At 43.9% G+C, this 19,798-nt stretch overlaps 1 protein-coding gene across 1 annotated transcript in view; it reads right to left on the bottom strand.

The window, feature by feature from the left end:
* Positions 1-2,849, bottom strand: part of VWF (von Willebrand factor) — a 135,935-nt gene extending 133,086 nt beyond the window's left edge. The window contains exons 1-2 of the mRNA XM_046011417.1: positions 2,669-2,849; positions 1,423-1,477 (exon numbers count right to left, since the gene is read on the bottom strand). Of these exons, the coding sequence (XP_045867373.1) occupies positions 1,423-1,477 (55 nt within the window). The 5' untranslated portion in view covers positions 2,669-2,849. The remainder of the gene's footprint in view (positions 1-1,422; positions 1,478-2,668) is intronic.
* Positions 2,850-19,798: the final 16,949 nt, after the last annotated feature.

The raw sequence follows: 19,798 nt of genomic DNA, 5'->3' as shown, positions 1-19,798 counted from the left end.
TCATGGAAATGAGACTGTGCCTGACAAAAATTAGGGAAGCACATTCCTTCCTAAACAAGACTCAGGTTGTTGCATTTGGCCCTCAAGAATGACCCAGGACTCACAGCAATGCTCGAGGAACAGCTTTTCAGGATATCTGTTTGTTTGAATGATGTTTCCTCACTAGTTTAAAATGTAATGCATGCTTATCAGAGAAAATTTGGAGAATACAGAAGAAAAATACAAACAGGGTAAAATCACCTGTAACCAACATTCAACAGCAATTAGAGTCAACATTTTAGTTTTATCTTTCAGTTGTATTTCACAACATTTATACAATTAGAGATTTTTTACGAATTTGTGATCATCCTATACAAACTGTTTATAACGTGTCTATTTCTTCAGGTATTATAAAGAATTTACCATACCATTGTGTATACTTGCAAAATATGATTTATAGTGACTATATTTTGCACCTGAATATATACAGTATAAGCCCCTACTATTAGGTTCTTAGCATTTTTTAATTTTTAACATATAAGTAGATTGTAATGAGCACCTTTATGCATTAATCTACTGGTATATTTTGAACAGTGTACATTGCAACAAATTAGCCTATGTGTCCAACATGCAGAATCTATGAAGCCTTAGATCCTCTAGGATCATATGCTAATTCCCAGGAGACCTTCCTGCCACCTTTCCAGTGTGTGTGTGTGTGTGTGTGTGTGTGTGTGTGTGTGTGGTCAGATGGGGCAGTAGGAAATTTCTAGTTGCCTGGGTCCACTGGCACAGGACCCACCTAGAAGGAAGACGTAGAGGGTATGAAAAATGTACATTTCTCCCCCAGACTACACTGTGAGCAGCAGGCTGGATGTTGCTGGCCTGAGTGGTATAAGTGAGGACAAGCCAAGGTCAGAAAACGGTCCCTCTTGCCATTCCCAGATTCAGTATCTCAGCATGGGAAGGAAGGCAGTGTAATCCAGTGAAAGAGTAGTATCCTGGGACCTAGGAGAACCGACCTCTGATCTCTGTTGTATGTGTCTTTGGAGCATTTGTTTTTCCTCTCTGACCCTCAGTCCCTTTGTCTGTACTCTGAGAGGTTCAACTAGATGACCTCTGCAGTCTCTATCCAATTCTTGGATTCCTTCTTCCCCATCCTGCAAACCCACTGCAGAGGACTGTCCTGTGTGGTCCTTATGCTTAACAGTCCAATCAGACTGGCATTTGCAGGCACCTGCTCCTTGAGGAACACAAGTCAGGAGCACAGGGCTCTGAAGAAGCTTCGCCAGAGGAATGAACTAGTGACTCTGGCAGGCCCAACACATGCCTAATATGGGCCTGGGTGCACAGGTGAGCTCCAGACACACCTGCTGATTCCTCAAAGAGAATTTTTCCAAATGACTCTGAGACAGGAGTGAAGAATGGAAGCAGTTTGATACCTACCTGGCAAGGTGAGGGCCAGAGCTAGCAGCACCCTCGTAAGTCTGGCAGGAATCATCTGCAGAGGGGCAGGAGAAATGGTCACTGATCACTGGCCTCACAGATAGCCACCGGTATGCACTACAGTCCATGTGCGAGTGGGAAAAACATTTTTTTTTTTAAGCAAGAGAAAAGATTGATCCTCACTGGCCCCTGTTTGCCTTGAACATGGAGGGCTTGTTCCCCCCCCACCCCCACCCCCACCACCACCAAAAAAGCTCCCAGCCAGGCCCAGGGCCAAGAGTAACAGTCACTGTGAGCCAGACCCCAGGCGTCCTTCTCCAAACAGCCGTCCCAGAGCCCAGGCAGAGGACAAAAGCTCTGCCTTCTGGTCCATATGCCCCCAGGACTGCCTGGCCTCTCGTTACCCCCGCACTCCTGCACCAGCCAGCAGCTGACATGCACCTAATCCCCCCCTGCCTCTCCATTCTTCCACACCCGACAGCAAACTGCAGAGAAAGAATTATTAAATGTTTCTGTTTCTACCACAGGCCCCAGATGTCGAGAATGCTCGACAACCACATTTGTTGGTCCATCCCCAGCATGATACCCTGAGCACCTGGCAGGGTGCCAGTCCCCAGGAGCTGCTCAGGCAATGAGCTGATGAATGGACAGCCGTCCAATAGCTCCAGGCCTGGGCAAGGCCCCCCATAGTGTGCCTACCCCCAGAGAGAGACCACTGACTCTGGCCGCAGAGCGCACCCCAAATCTTCACAGCCCCTCTCCTCTTGAGAACATTATTAAATAGGTACAGAATCTATCACCTGAGATTCGCTGGGGGTGACCCCTTTCCTGCCCAGTGCCTCATCCAACCCAGGAGAGACAAACCCAATCTGTCATGCATCTGCGGGACGGACACTTCGACATCTGCTAGAGCCACGTCTTGGTCTCAGAGCAGGTGACCCTCTACAAGCTCCCAACACTCAGGTACATCAAGCGGCTCCCAGAACACAGCCAGAGGTAAGCGCAAAACTCACTCCAGGCTTGCCTCTTCGTATGTTACATGCAGTAAAGTCAGGCGTGAACAGAGGTGGCCACAGGACTTCCTAACGACAAGGCGAGCCGGCCATTGGATGGTCCCTGGCTTTGAGTCACCCTCCCAGCAAGCCCTTCTAGCCCCGGAACAGAGGACCTCCTCTCCCCCAGGGGCTGGGACCAGTCCTGATCTTCCTCCCCAAACTGATCCAACCCTGCCCCCAAAAGACCAGACCTTTTCCTGCGAGCAGGGGTGCAGTTATCCCCAGGTCCGTTGGGAAGCTCAGCGTCGCACGACAGGTGCCGCCCGCCTAGGCCATGCTCCTGGGCAGCCAAGGCTGAAGGGACTGCTGCAGCTCTGCGCTGTCTTGCTGCTAAGTGACCCAGGGGCTGCACTCCCACAGCCAGGGGGAGATAAAGGCCAAGTCATGACGTCCACCAACCCCCCCCCCCCCCCCCCCCCCCCCCGCCCTTCCCACCACAATAGCGGAGAGCTGCCCCAGCAGGGGATTGGCCTCCTGTTAATTACCACAAGGGAACAATGAGCGGAAATGTTATTAGAAATACCTTCAAGCCGATAAGGCTTTGAAGAGTTTGGTGGGAGACCTCAGACAGCTGCCCTAATGAGCTGCCTTGTCCTCCCCACGCCCCCCTCACCCCAACCCTGGTCCTCCCTGCACGGCGGGCTCCACACAGATGTGATGACTGGGAATGCTGCCTGTCCCCCAGCAGGCTGGTCCAGGCCAGGGAAGAGTCCAGACCTGATGAACACAGCCTCTGGATCCGGCGGCCAAGGCCGGACGCCAGGGAAGTTTGGAAAAACACCTCAACCTGAGCCAAATCAGCCACTGTGTTTGGAGAAAGAAGAGAACGGATGCTTCCTGTCCATGTTAAGGTATGAATGATGCGGTCCTGGCCTAGACAAAAACAGGCCCTTTGAGTCGGGGCTAGCATTCACAGACTAGTTAGATGAAGGGGCTGCTCCCGAGCCCAGGCCTTTGTAAAATGATGGCCGGGACCCTTTCATTCTCGTCCTTCCCCCAGAGACTCTTCCTCCTGCTGCTGCTGGTGACTGACATGTCCCTGACCTCATACACCACACACACACACATACACACATACACACACTCAACACACAACACATACCCCACGTGCACATACACACAGCATACACACATGTATCCCATACATCGTACACACACACACCCCCCACATGCACATACACACACAGTATATACCACATATACACACACCACACATGCACAGCACCTACACAACACACACAACACATATACCACACACATACGCACACATCACATATACACCACGTATACTATCCATGCCACACACACCACCACATGCACATAAATGCACCCTACACACACATCACACACCTGACACACAACACACATTCCACATGCACACACACATACCTAACATATACCACACACACCACATATACCACACATGCACGCATACCATATACACATACAACACACACATACACCATATGCACACACACCACACGCACACACAATATACAGATATACCCCACATGCACATACACACACACACATATCGCATATGCACACATACACACACCACACCGCACATACACACATACCCATCCAACACCACATGCATACCACATATACTACCCACGCCAGACAAGCACACACCGTATGCACATACACATCATACACCCCACACATATACACTCATACCACATACATACGCACCATGCACGTACACCACATACATATGTATAGCACATACATATACACAGCAACACACAGCACATACACACCGCACATGCATAACAGACACACACCATACACATACACACTATACACACACCATACACATCATATCACACACACAGACATACACATACCACAAACCATATAACACCACACATACACACACATGTACCACACATACACAACACATGCACACATCACACACACTACATCATACAGACCACACACACCACATACATGACAATATGCGCATATCCCACATATACCACACATACACATACCCCACATCCGCATGCACCACACACAACACACATACCACACACACCCCACATACACTACCCACACCATACAAACACCCACATAACACCACACACTACCATGTGTACATATACACACATACCACACACATACAATACACACACCACACACACACATCACACATGCATGTATGTACCACATACACACCACACACCTCAATCCTTCCTAATCTCCCATTCCTAAGAGCCAAATTCTCCACATCATCTGCTAAACCTATTCCTGCTAAAACAGGTAGCTGATAAAACAGGAGGAAGGTCACTCTCACGGTGGGGTTCCAGGCATCATGATGGGCAGACACAGACACATGTAGGTAAGGAAGCCCGCCTCACTGCTTCTCACCTATGATTCCCACTTGCCCTAAGACTCTGGGAGTCTGGGAGACCATTCTGTCCCCAACCTCCCCACTCCCCACACACATGCCTCATGCTCTACCACTCCTTCTACCACCCAGAAGAGGAGGTTGAATGTTCCTGAGGAAGAAAATGGTAGTAGAGGCCAGAATTCATAGGATAGAGTAGAAAAGGTACTTAAAGATTTCCACTTCCAGCTTGCTTTTTTTTCTTTTTTTTTTTTTTTACCAAATAACCTGAAAATCTGCCCACTGTGAAATATCTTTAAATGCCATGTTAAGTATTACAAATACTTTTTAAACTCACAGCTGATGTGGGGGGAAAATAATGGATATCTCCAAGGATCAAGGATTCCCCATGAGCAGGAAGTGAGGCCAGCCTACAGGTTTAGTGAGTTGGGTACCTTCCAGGCTTGAGGCTGAGCTCTGCAAGAATATGAAACAAGGCTTGGGCCTGACCCAGGCAGAGATCTGGACAAGACCCTACATAAGGTTGATATGTGAAGGGAAACCTTCCAAAAGGTGGACTAGGAAAAATTCCAGCCACCAACATAGAAGAAAAGGAGCTTGTTTATCTCCATCAGTTTTGTTGATGGGAAATGAAGCCTTTCTCTAGAATTTGTAGCCACGGGTCCACACTCAGGCAGGTTTCAGGTTCAAATGGACATTGACACATAGTCCAGGAACTCCCAAGTTGAGAAGAGGACACAGAGGTTAGTCTTAGGTTAGTACCTGGGGCCCCTGGTAGAAACAAATAATTGAAATCTATCTAAAAAGATAAAATTTCTTCCCCTGTCCCATATGATATCCAGAGATAAAGCTCTCTCGAGGAGCAATTCAAAATCACAAATGTTAAAACATTTGAGAAAACAATCCACCATGTGCAAGAATAGTCAGTAACAACCCAAAGCAGGATTAGAGTCCCCCCAAGAACTTCAGATAATAAAATCATCAGATAGAAATGGAAAAAATCCAAATGTTTAAAAATATGGTAAGTGAAAGATCAGAAATTGAAAACATAGAAGAATAAGACGTGATGAGAAGAGAACAGGAAGACTTGAAAAAGAACTTTAAGAAACGAGAATACATAATAAATTCATTGAAAAATCCAAATACAAACAACAGACATTTCTGAAGAAAGACAGAACTGAGGACATTCTCCAAAGAGACAAGGAGATGAAAAAACGAGACCTGGGCTAAGGAACATAATAGAATGAGACAATCCGAAGAGAAGCGCTGAGGGATTGCCCTTGTGCGCCATGCCTCAGCTTGAATGCACCCCAGAAGCAGGCCCTGAGAATTTAAGTGTACATAATTTATCTGGGAGAGCAGGAAACACCAACAGGGAAATGGGGACATGAAATGGGGAAGGGAGACCTGCCAACAGAAGATATTTATTGAACGGCCACCACATGGGCACCTGAGGTAACTCTGTGAGGAAAATGTGGAGAAAGGCTGAGTCTCATGCTCAGAATCATCCCAGTCTTGGGTCAAGAAAGCAGAGGTATTTTTATAGTTACATGGGTCATCAATTGTCATGGGCTGCTCCAGGGGGCACTAAGTCCTCCACACATCTGGCCCTTGGGCACAATGGTGCAGACACTGGCAGGCTAGAAGAAATACCTGAAGTTCCGAGGAACATGGGAGAGGTACTGTAGCATCTGCTCTGCCTGATTAAGTTATGATTCAGAGTTCCCGGAAAGTAGAGACATTTTTCAGAAAAATGACAGTGGGCTTAACAGTAAGAGGCCTTTCTGAGAGAACTATTAAAGAGACTACTTCAGGAAGAAGGAAATTAAACCCAGAAAGAAAATGCCAGAAGAAAAGGCAAACAAAGAAACTGGTAAATACGGAGGTAAATATGAGCAAGCAGTGATTGCATAAAACAGTAACAATAGCAATGATTAATTAGGGAGTTATAAAAATAAGATAGAACCAAAATACCAGGTAGCAATAACACCTCATATAGGGAGTGGGTGATGAGAGTAAAAGTGTATTAAGGTCCTCAAATTGCTCAGGAGAAAGAAAGGGATGATAACTGTAGGCTTGGTTAAGGCTACAACGCATACCAAAATTTTAAGAGCGGCTACTAAAAAAAAAAACTAAATGTAAGTTTTCCAAACCAATGAGAAAAATAGGAAATAAAACTAAGTTGACCTGGCAGGCGGGGGGAGACATGCCAAGAGCAGGGCCAACAGCATAAGTTAAGATAGCATAAAACATCCAAACATGGATAACCAGCAGTAAAAAGAAAGACTGTCATATTAGATTTCTTTCAAAAGAAACAAATGGCGCACAATCCAGCAACGTTCAAGAGAAGGACCTAAAACATAAAAAACACAGAGATTGCAAGGAAAAAAAGCAAAAGTCAGTGGTAACCAAGAGAAAACTGGCTATACTAGCATCAGACAAAATAGATCTAAGATAAAACTTTTACACATAAGGAGGATAAAAAGTTGGTAATAAGTTGAACACACCAGGAAGAAATAATTATAGATTCATGTGCACTTCATAATATAAGCTCCAATTGTATTTTTTAAATTACTGGATTATAAGGCAAAGTGAAAAAGCTTCAGGTAAAAGTAAACAGCATTCACTTATGGAAAACAAGCAATCAAAAACATCTTAGTAAAGGGCGCCTGGGTGGCGCAGTCCAGTAAGCCTCCAACTGTTGGTTTCAGCTCAAGTCATGATCTCAGGGTCACGAGATCAAGCCCAGCATTGAGATTCATGCTTAGTGTGGAGTCAGCTTGAGATTCTCTCTCTCTCTCTCTCTCTTTCTCTGCCCCTCCCACCCGTTCTCTCTCTCTCTAAAATAACAAACTTAAAAAAAAAAAAAAATCTTAGTGACCTGCTAAAAGAAGGGAATGTTCTTGACCTAAGAAAGAGAGTAAACTTCACAATTATGGTAAATTATAAGCCACTTTTCCTTTAACAACTGGCAGACAAAGATGCCAAGTATTATCCCTGCTAGTCAACGTTGGAGCCGACATTCAGGCCAGTATAGTAAACGAACACAAGGCTAAACATGACTTTGAAGGGAAAAAGCAAAAATAGTTATTATTTGAAGATGTGACTGTCTGCATTGAAAAATTCCAAGAATTCAGCAGCTTACTAAAATAAGATGAATTTTCAAAACCTATTCTGTTCCTACGTAATTATAAAATGTAATCTTTAAAATGACTCTACCAGTAAAACAAATATTGTAAGGCACTTAAAAATGAATTCCGAGTTGGGGGAGAAGGAATTCCAGGGGAGCCTGACCAGTTGGTGGAGTATGCGATTTTTATGCAACTCTTGATCCTAAAGTCATGAGTTCAGGTCCCAAATTGGGCATAGAGATTACTAAAAATAAATAAATAAACTTAAAAAATTGAAAGGAAACAAAAGTAAACAGTGCCATAAATAAAAAGAGAGAGATTGCTATTTTTAAAAAAAGAAGAGAGGCGCCTGAGTGGCTCAGTCCATTAGACATCCAATTCTCGGTTTCATGAACTCATGAACTCGGAATTGTGGCATCAGGCCCCTCATGGGCTCCACACTCAGTGTGGAATCTGCTGGAGATTGTCTCCCTCTCCCTCTGCCGCTACCCCCATTCATGCTCGCATGAGTGCACTCTCTCTCTCTCTCTCTCAAATAAAGAAATAAAATCGTAAAAAAAAAAAAAAAAAGTAAGCTCATAGATACAGAAAACAGATTGATGGTGGCCAGGGGCAAGAGGCAGGGTAGGCAAAATGGGTGAAAGGGGTCAAAAGATACAGACTTCCAGTTATAAAATCAATCCCTCACAGGATATAATGTACAACATGGTGATATTAGTTAAGAGTACTGTACTGGATATCTGAAAGTTGCTGAGAGGGTAGATCTTACAAGTTCTCATCACCAGAAAAAAAATTAGAACTATGGATGGTGTCAGATGTTAACTAGACTTACTGTGGTGATCATTTCACAATATATACAAGTATCAAATCATTACACTGTGTGCCTGGAACTAATGTAATTTTATATGTCAATTATATCTCAATTCTTTTAAAGTTTAAAAAAAAAAAAAAAGGACAAACGACCCAGGGGCACTCAGTAAGTAATACAGAAAGACAATTCACAGAAAAGGAAGAAACCCATTTGGCTAGTAAACATATGAAAAACCATTCAACCCCACTGGTCATCAGGAAAATCCAAAATAATATCACAATTAGTTATCTACCCATCAGATTGGCAAGGATGTGAGGCCACTGGAACTCCCATTTGCTGTGGTTAGGACAAATGGTATATCACTTTGGAGCAAAATGTAGAAATAGCTATGATATTTAAAGATGCTCTTCCCCATGACCCAGCAATTATAGTCCTAGACATATCCCCTGGAGAAACTTTCGTCCACGTGCACAAAGCAATTTGCACAGAAGGCTTCCTTGCATCAGTGAACGTGGTCACCAAAATGTGTAAACAACCTAACTATACTTCAACAGCATGAATAAATAAATTGTGGTACATTCATTCAATGAGATGCCAAACAGCAGTTAAAAAATTATCAGGACGCCTGGGTGGCTCAGTCACTTAAGCCACTGACTCTTGATCTCACCTCTGGTCTTGATCTCAGGGTCGTGAGTTCAAGCCCTGCATTGGGGGTCCACGCTGGGTGTGGAGCCTACTTAAAAATATATATATTACATGTACTACATGTACCAACATAGATAAATCCCCAAAATAATAGTGAGCAGGAAATAAAAGCAAGTATCTCTACAGTGTGATAGTATTTATGTAAAGTCAAAGACCGTGTAAAATAAAACCGTATACTATTGCTTACAAATACGTTTAGTTGCCAGTAAAGTACACATACACAGGCTTGGTGTGATAACCAGTAAATTCAGGGTAGTGGCTGCCTTTAGGGAAGAATGAGGAAGATGAGATCCAAAGAGCAGTACACAAAAGGATACTCCTCTTTCATATGTTTTATTTATCTGATCATTTCAAAAATATGAAGCAAACACGGAAACAGGTTGAGATGGGACCGAGCTCCACTGCATTATCTATGTATCTAATCTACTAGAGTATCCTCTCCGGTTTTCTGTATGCTTGAAATTTTCATTGAAAAGATAAAGCACCCCCCTCCACCAAAAAAAAAAAAAAAGAAGAAGAAGAAGAAGAAGGAAAGGCCTGAAGCCAGGGACCTTGGCATGTGCCCTTACAAGCAGCAGAGTGACTAGCATCCTTGCACACCCATTTTTGCACACATGGCCTATTGCTTTGAAACAAATTCCTAGCAGTTAAAAAAAAAAAATCACTGAGTCAAAGGCACAAAAATTGTTAAGACTTTTATATATTCTGCCAAGAATTATACCAATTTACGCTTCCAAAGCATTTCATGATTATTACAAACTGAATGACGGTGTCCCCCAAAATTCATGTGTTGAAGTCCTTTCCCCTCGATGGGATGGTATTAGGAGGTGGGCTTTTCAAAGTAATTAGGGTTAGATGAGGTCGTGTGGCTGGGGCCTGTGATAGCATTGGTGCCCTTAGGAGAAGAGGAAGAGACACAGAGTTTTCTCTCTCTCTCTCATATGAGGACACAGGGAGAAGACAACGGTCTGCAAGGGAGGAAGCAGACCCTTACCAAAATCTGAATCTGCTGGCAGCCTGATCTTGAACTTCCAGCCTCCAGACCGGTGAGAAATAAATGTCTATTGGTAAGACCACCCAGTCTGGTATTTTGTTGTAGCGAAACACCATTAAAAAGTCAGCTGCCTGGAGTGCTTGGGTGGCTCAGTTGGTCAAGCATCTGACTCTTAATTTTAGCTCAGGTCATGATCTCAGGGTTGTGAGATCATGAGATCGAGCCCCGTGTTGGGCTTTGTGCTCAGCAGGGAGTCTGCTTGGGGATTCTCTCTCTCTCCCCCTCTCCCTCTCCCTCTGTCCCTCCCCAACCCACTCTCACTCTCGCATGCTCCCTCTCTCTCTCATTCAAATAAATAAATAAATAAATAAATAAATAAATAGCATCATTTTTTTTTAAATAGTCAGTAGCCTGAGCTAAGACAATTCTTTTTTATTATTTGGTAATTTAACTGGCAAAAGACTGGTATACGATTATTGTTTTGAAATGATTCCTTTAATTACAGAGAAGTAGTTTCTAAAATTCTCCATTTGTGGGGCACCTGGGTGGCTCAGTGGGTTGAGCCTCTGCCTTCAGCTCAGGTAATGGTCTCAGGGTCCTGGGATCGAGCCCCACATCAGGCTGTCTGCTCAGCGGGGAGCCTGCTTCCCCCCTCTCTCTGCTGGCCTCTCTGCTTACTTGTGATCTCTCTCTCTCTCTCTCTCTGTCAAATAAATAAATAAATAAATAATCTTTAAAAAAAATAAATAAAATAAGACAAAATTCTCCATTTGTATTTCTGCCTTTGTGAAATTCTCGCCAGTGTTTTTAGCTCATTTTCCACTGACATGTTTGTCTTCTCTTGCTGATTTATTTAAGCTCTTTATAGATAAAGAATATTATTCTTTTTTCCTCACATTAATATGCAAATGTTTTTCTCAGTTCTCCATGTACCTTTAATCTTTATTTATGGTGGGGATTCTTATGTACAAGAGTCTGGGGACTTGTTTCATGTTTTTTCGGTGGGGGAGGGGCACTAGGTAACACGGGCCCGAAGTAAAAGTACAAACACAGTGTTCGAAAGGATGCACAGAGAAAAGTCAAACCTCCCTCCTTGCCAGGTGGATGACAATTGTCCGACTTTGCTGTGACCTGAGGGACGCTTGGGGACGCGGGCTTTTCATTACTAAAACTGGGACGGTTCTCAGCAAACTGGGACAGTTGGTTACCCTACCAGCCCCCTAGTTTCCTTCCCAGAGACAATACTGGTACCAGTGTCTTGGGTAGCCAAGAAATCCCAGAAGTGTTGCAGAAGTTGGAAATATTTATCTCCCAAGCTGTGGTGGAACTATAATCTTGTCCCCAAACTCCCATGGAGAAGATATGCCACATCATTTGTTTTCTTTCCATCAAATAAAATGCAACCTTCTTTACAGGCAGGGTGACCCAAGAGCCCAGGGCATGCCATGAGCTCAGGAAGCAAGGTCAAGGTTCTCAGATCTTAGCCCAGCCCCTTGCCCTTCCTCCTTCCCAGGTCCACACAACTCCCTTAAAGAGCAGCAGCCCAGCAACTCCCAGGCCCTGTTGGCACGACCACCAGCTGTCCGCGCCAGCTCCATCCTGATCCCCAGGAAGGTGTGGGCAAGGCAGGAGCAGCCAAAATGCAGGAACACCAGCAGGGAAAGGCAGCGGAGTAAGCTCCGAGCCCCTACCTCTTCCCTTTCTGTAGGGCCCTCCTTCTGGGGCCTCGTGCCCCACAGTCGGTGTGTTTAACTGCCTCCTGCCCGTCCCGGCACCACTGTGCACCCCAAAATGTCTGCTCCTACCCACCGGCATCACTTCCTCCTGGTCTCAGCTTACTCATTTCCACCGTCCAAGAGAACTTCCTCTTCTCCCACTCCAGCCTGCAATCGTCCTTGCATGTCCCTCCCCTGGAGAGAAAGATCAGTCATCTGGTGGACACCTTCCAAGCGCAGACACTGCTCCGTGCTTTTCTTAGCCCTCTTCTGTCCGTTTCCTGGGGCTGCAGTGACAATTTGTCACAAACGTCATGACTTGGAACAACAGAAATGTATTCTTTCACAGTTCTGTCGAAGGCTGAAGTCAAGGTCTCCACAGGGCCACCTTCCTCCCGAAGGCTCTCAGAGAGAGAACTTCCTCATCTCTTGCAGCTTCTGGTGGTTCCAGACATTCTTCCTTTCTAACCGCCTCACTCCAAGGTCTGCCTGTCGCACGGGCCTTCCGCTCTTCTTTCTGAGGGCCTCCCCTGTGAGTCTCTTACAAGGACTCTTGTCATGGAGACTAGGGCCCACCTGAGTAATCTAGAACGATCTTATCTTGGGATCCCTAGCTTACAACTTTTCCTTTTTTTTTTTTTTTTTTAATTTTTACTTTTAAGCTGTCTCTGTGTCCAATGTGGGGCTCAAACCCACAACCCCAAGAGCAAGAGTCGACTGAGCCAGTCTGGTGCCCTGACACTTTTCCTATATAAGGTCACATTCACAGGTTCCAGGAGTGAGAACATGGACATATCTTTTGGGGAGCACCATACAACCCACCACACCTCCTAAAAACCATTCATCTTACCAAGGAGGATGCTAAGGCTCACACAAGCTCAGTAACTTGCAAAGGATTATGCTGTTTGGGGCATCTGAACAGACTTCCATCTGATGCCAAGTCCTTCTTTCTTCCGCTGCACCTGTCAATCTTCCAGAAGCTAATTTACCTTTCCTCCCTCCCTCATCACCCACTTTCCTGTCTAGAAACCACTTTCTTGCCTTTGAACCACCCTGACATCTCTACTGTGACTCTTCCGCTGTGCATTTTCTTTTTTTTATTATCAGTTATCCTGTGTTGATTTTTTTTTATTTATTTTTTCAGCGTAACAGTATTCATTGTTTTTGCACAACACCCAGTGTTCCATGCAAAACGTGCCCTCCCTATTACCCACCACCTGTTCCCCCAACCTTCCACCCCTGACCCTTCAAAACCCTCAGGTTGTTTTCCAGAGTTCATAGTCTCTTATGGTTCACCTCCCCTTCCAAATTTTTTTTTTTAATAAACATATAATGTATTTTTATCCCTAGGGGTACAGGTCTGTGAATCGCCAGGTTTACACACTTCACAGCACTCACGATAGCACATACCCTCCCCAATGTCCATAGCCCCCTCCCCCTCTCCCAATCCACCTCCCCCCAGCAACCCCCAGTTTGTTTTGTGAGATTAAGAGTCATTTATGGTTTGTCTCCCTCCCAATCCCATCTTGTTTCATTTATTCTTCTCCTATCCCCCTAACCCCCCATGTTGCTTCTCCATGTCCTCATATCAGGGAGATCATATGATAGTTGTCTTTCTCTGATTGACTTATTTCACTAAGCATGATACGCTCTAGTTCCATCCACGTCATCGCAAATGGCAAGATTTCATTTCTTTTGATGGCTGCATAGTATTCCATTGTGTATATATACCACATCTTCTTTATCCATTCATCTGTTGATGGACATCTAGGTTCTTTCCATAGTTTGGCTATTGTAGACATTGCTGCTATAAACATTCGGGTACACGTGCCCCTTCGGATCACTATGTTTGTATCTTTAGGGTAAATACCCAGTAGTGCAATTGCTGGGTCATACGGTAGTTCTATTCTCAACATTTTGAGGAACCTCCATGCTGTTTCCCAGAGTGGTTGCACCAGCTTGCATTCCCACCAACAGTGGAGGAGGGTTCCCCTTTCTCCACATACTCTGCTGTGCATTATCTTATTCAAGCCTTATCTCCTCCAGTCTTTGCTCTCCTAGAACAAGGACCATGCCTAATGCAACCCTGTATCTTCTAGAGCACTTGGCATGGGGCATGGCATGTAGCCAGTGCCCCATAAATGTTTGTTGAACTCCCCGTGGTGTTTAATTAGTGTATAATATTAAAACGTAACTTGAGGGCTGGAACTGCAGATAGCTACTGAGTATCTGAGGAAGATCTTGAGCTACTCTCCAGTTTAACACAGAGATTAAATTGGGGGAAAGGGGCACTTGCCACTGTGGTCAGAGGAAATTACACAAGGAGAGTCACAGGATTGCTCTGCAACGGGACAGTGACATCAGACCAGGGTTGTGCACTCATCTGGCATTCTGTGGCCATAACTAGCATAATACTTGGCACTTCCTATCTCTAAATGACCCTGGTACTTCTGTTGTATCGGATATGACACTCTTGCCTAGAACACAAAGACTATTTTCTCTACAGGGAAAGGGAGATGAATGCCACTGGGACTCCCTGTCTGCCACACGGAGGGCTGAGTGAACTGCACTGGTGGGGAGGGGAAGCTGCTGGAGGAAGAGGGACACCGGGAACTGCTGCAGCAGGCTTCAGAGCCCTCAGCACCCCCCTCCAACCCAGACCTCTGACTCCACTGAGCATAGCTAGAATTGGGCCGTCCCCCATTACCTAAGGAAATCCCAAGTCAGAGGCCAAGCCACCAAGTTTCATGTTTGACAGTACAAGCCCAGGGATTTTAATAGGTATTTTACATAGTAAATGCAACTGCTCTGTTAATACATTTAAAAATTGTCCAGGGAGGCTTTTCTGAGTTAATATTTCCATTGATGTGGTTGATTTCCCTGGGATTCTAGAAAGTTCTCTGTGTTTAAAAGCACATTATTTGAAAGGAAAGTTCTAGACATGAGCCAATGGCCCTGAGCCACATGAGCGTTTAAGACAGATTTATATATAGTGTGGGGGTCTAATCACATGGGCCTGATGTTTCAACAGCCCAGAGCACATCCCTCTGCCATGACCTGTGTGACTTCTCCTTTCTCTGCTCTCATATTCCCAAGATATCTGTTGGCAATTTTTGTACTTTTTTCTAAAACATAGTGTATTGATGTCTTATCTCCCTAATTAGACCATCAGTTCCATGACAACAGGAATGGAATTTGGAAATCAGCCTGCCCTTCTAGACTCTACACCACCTCCAAACACAGGAGCAAAAATGACCCTCCAGGTCTAGCTCCAGTCACCCAGTCTTGCATCCTGGCTGCCTGCCATAGGGTGTGGTGTGGTGTGTGGGATGCTTGGGGGATCCCTCTCCAGCGGCACTCCCGAGGGCAAAGAGCAGCCCCAGACAGAGCCTTACACCATAGGGATGATACGCTTCTCCCAGAGGTTGCTCTGTAGCAATTTCTTAAATAAAAATACAGGAGGTGTGCTAAGAGCTTACAAACCATGCTGGAGAGCCAAAGGAAAGAGCACTCACCTTCATCCAGGATGATTGCCAGCGGAGGCCAACATCTCCCCTAGCAAGAAGGGATGGAGTGTGAACTGACCTGTGTAGGGAGGGTAGAGTGATATTTTAACAACTTTAATCACGTCTCTATTATCACAAAAGTCTCCTCTGGTTCTTGTAGGAAAAAAAGGATAGACCAAAAAAATGAGAAAATAAAAATTGCCCATAATCCTTTGCAACCATGTGAATGGAACTAGAAGGTCTTGTGCTAAGCAAAATAAGTCAGTCAGAGAAAGAGCAGTACCATATGATGTCACTCATACGTGGAATTTAAGATACAAAAGAGATGAACATAAGGGACGGGAAGGAAAAATAAAATAAGTATGAAATCATAGAGGGAGACCTACCATAAGAGACTCTTAACTCTAGGAAACAAACTGAGGGTTGCTGGAGGGGAAGGAGGTGGGGGACGGGCATTAAGGAAGCCACATGATGGAATGAGCACTGGGTGTCATATACAACTGATGAATCACTACATTCTATCTCCAAAACCAATAATACACTATATGTTAATTAAATTGAATTTAAATAAAAACTTTTTTTAATTGTGCATAATTCTACTATACAGAAGCTACCATTGACAAGAGTTTAGCATGTTACTTTCCTTTTTAAATAAAAATTTTAATATTTATTTTTATTTATTTTCTATTTTATATATTATATTAATATAAATATATTTCATCTATTTTATATAATATTTTGTATTTATATTTTAAGTATATATATAATTTTTAAATAAAATCTTTTCATACAGATAGTCTTATCATCTGGCCTTTTCCTTTTGCATATATCATAAATATTCAATTCATTAACATTTTAGGAAGCTTTTTTGCTTGTGTTCACTGAATAATGTTTCACTTCATTCCACAACTTATGTAAGCAATTCCATATTGTTGGTTATCTATTTAGGTTGGCCCTAGTTTTTATTAATAACGCTGCAGTGAGTGATGAATTTTGAAGTTGTAGCTATACACTACCCTCAGGATTATTTCCATTGTATGAAATTCCCGTGGAATTTCTGGGTCAGTGGTAGTCTGTATTTTAAGGTCTCTGATGATAAAGCCAAACAGGACTTTGATAGGTGAAAATGAGGGAAATGGGCATCTTAGATGCACAGAAAGAAGTAAAAGCACAGAACCAGAATTGCTCTATGCATGTTAAAATAAATAAATGACTAAATGGGCTGGTAATCAAAGCAAGTAAAGAAGACTAGTAGGAGATAAGACGAGAAAAAGCGGGAACAATCTGTTGAGAACCTGAGCCAAGGTAAAGGGTTTGTGTTTATCTTGTAGACTCTGGGTGAGACACTGTAGCTGCAGTGGACATGGATTAGTAGAGGAGCCAGACAAACGGAGACTGGTCAGGGGGCTGATGGAATCTTCTAGACGATGCACAATGAGAATCTAAAGGGGATCCCAGGGCTTGAGCAGATACAGCCAGACACCTAATGGCAATATAGATCTGGCCCAAAGGTGTCGTCATCCTAATCCCCAAACCCTGTGAATGTCATCTTATATGGCAAAAGGGACCTTGCAGATGTGATTACGTTAAAGAGTCTGAGATTTAGAGATGATCCCAGATTGCCCAGTGAGCCCAAGCCAGTCGCAAGGGTTCTTACTAGAGGAGGCAATAGGGTCAGAGTCAGGGAAGGAGATGCGATCTCAGAAGCAGAGCTTGGAGTGGTAGGGGGCCATAGGCCAAGGAATGTGGGTAGACTCTGGAAGCCCGAAAAGGCAAGGAACAAATTCCCCCCTAGAACCTACAAACGGAACACAGCTCTGCTGTCTCCTTGACTTTGACCCATTTCAGACTTCTGACTTCCAGAGCTGTAAGATAAAGCTTTGTGTTGTTTTAAGCCACTAAGTTTGTAACAATGTGTTCCAGCAGCAAGAGGAGACTAGGGCGGAGACCACATGCTGCTCAGTCCGGCTCTCACACAGCAGCCTTGCTCAATTAGTGTTGAGAGGACAGTAAGTGCTATGAGGCTCAAGGAAGAGGGACCCCTGAAGGACGAATTGATGCGAACAGAGAATAGCACACATGGGAAAGTGTGATGATGGGAGGCACTTTGGGCAATGCTGCCCAGAGGCAGGGGGATGCAGGAGTCGACCTCTGCCTGCCTGCAGAGTAAATTCTCCGGAGCATAACTAATACAAATACGAAAGAACCTCAAAGAGGAAAGACGTCCTAGCAGGGCTTATATTTGCCTTTCTTTGTATATTTGGAGCATCTCTTCTCCCGTGCAAACTCTACAGGTAAGAGAACTTTCTCCAGAGTCCACTCCAAATGAACAAACACGCCAGATTTTTCAAGCCAGGCTCCCAGCTACCAGCATATACAGTCCGCACCTGAAGGGAAGCCATCCTCCTCCACTTCCCTTCTCCCAGGGACATCTGTGGGCAAAATAGTACGCTCACTTCCTTCCTCCACCGCATCATCATGGTGATGACGAACCTGCGATACAAGTTCTAAAGAATGGCACAACTTCAGACCAATCCTCTCGTGTTCTTGGTAACTATGACACCACCGTTACTGCCATAGAGTTAGAGAGTATCAGAGCACTACATCTGGTGGAGTTTCTGGTTCCAGCAGCACAGAATTCTTGAACCCAGATCCACTATCCCAGGCCCTGGGGTTCTCGCTTGGCAGACAAAAAATTATGCCAACTCTAAACTTGTATGCCTCTCATAAAATAGCTTCAAATTTACTTATGTCACTAAGTCAACTTCAAAGTCTTTCTCAATTATCTAAGATAAACAGATCAAATCGGCTAAGTCGACATTTTTTTAAACAGTTGTTAAGCACACTAATTGCACTTTTGGACATTTATGCAGAAGAAATGGAAACTTAGGTTCACACTAAATTCTAGACATGAATATTCTAGCAGCTTTATTTATAATAGTCAAAAACTGGAAACAACCTAGATGTCCTTCACTGGGTTAATAGTTAAACATATGGTGGTCCATCCATATATGAATTACTGTTCAGCAATAAAAAAGAATAAACTATTGATACAAATACAACATGTAAGTGAAAAAAAAAACCCCAAAAGTTGACATACTAATAATTCCCCACTTATATGACACTCTTGAAATGACAAAAATTACAGAAACAAAGAACACATTAGTTGTTGCCAAGGGTTAGGGGCAGAAGGGGGGGGGACAAGAGGGAGGTGCTTGTGATTATAAAAGGGCAATGGGAGGGATCTTTGTTGTGATGGCCTTATGTTGCCGTGATGGTGGAGACAAAAACCTATGCATGATAGAACTGTACAGAACTAAATACACACACACACACACACACACACACACACATGCAAATGAGTACAAGTAAAATTAGTGAAGTCTGAATAAAATAGATAGACCGTATCTACTTCAGCTTCCTGCAAGCAATATTCTACTATGGTTTTGCAAGATGTTACCCTTAAGGGAAATTACAAAGGATACAATGGATCTCTTGGTATTATTCCTTACAATTACATGTGAATCTATAATTTTCTCAAAATAAAAAATTTTAACTAAAAATTTTTTAAAAACAATGAATAAGTTTGATCTATAGGCAACTGGGTGGCTCAGTCGGTTAAGCATCTGACTCTTGATTTAGGCTCAAGTCATGATCTCAGGGTCTTGAGCTCAAGCCCCATCGTGGAGCCTACTTAAGAAAAGAAAAAAAAGAGAGAGAGAGGGGCGCCTGAGTGGCTCAGTGAGTTAAAGCCTCTGCCTTCGGCTCAGATGGTGATCTCAGGGTCCTGGGATCGAGCCCCGCATTGGGCTCTCTGCTCAGCGGGGAGCCTGCTTTCTCCTCTCTCTCTGCCTGCCTCTCTGACTACTTGTGATCTCTGTCTATCAAATAAATAAATAAAATCTTAAAAAAAAGAGAGAGAGAGTGAGAAGAGAAATTCTCAAAATTCTAAATACTCAAAACCAAATAATATGAAGACACTCCATATTAAGCAATATTCAAAGTTCGTGAAGATGTAGTAAAATGTGTTCTTTTGTGCTCTTGGCTCATAAAGTTAGTGGGAGTGTAAAAATGGCAACTTGGCAACACATGATGTACAAGACTCC

Source organism: Meles meles, chromosome 7 (assembly GCF_922984935.1).
Source record: "Meles meles chromosome 7, mMelMel3.1 paternal haplotype, whole genome shotgun sequence".
In the NCBI taxonomy this organism is placed as follows: domain Eukaryota; kingdom Metazoa; phylum Chordata; class Mammalia; order Carnivora; family Mustelidae; genus Meles; species Meles meles.
Note: the sequence above shows the minus strand (reverse complement) of the source record. Positions and strands in the feature narration are given on the sequence as shown.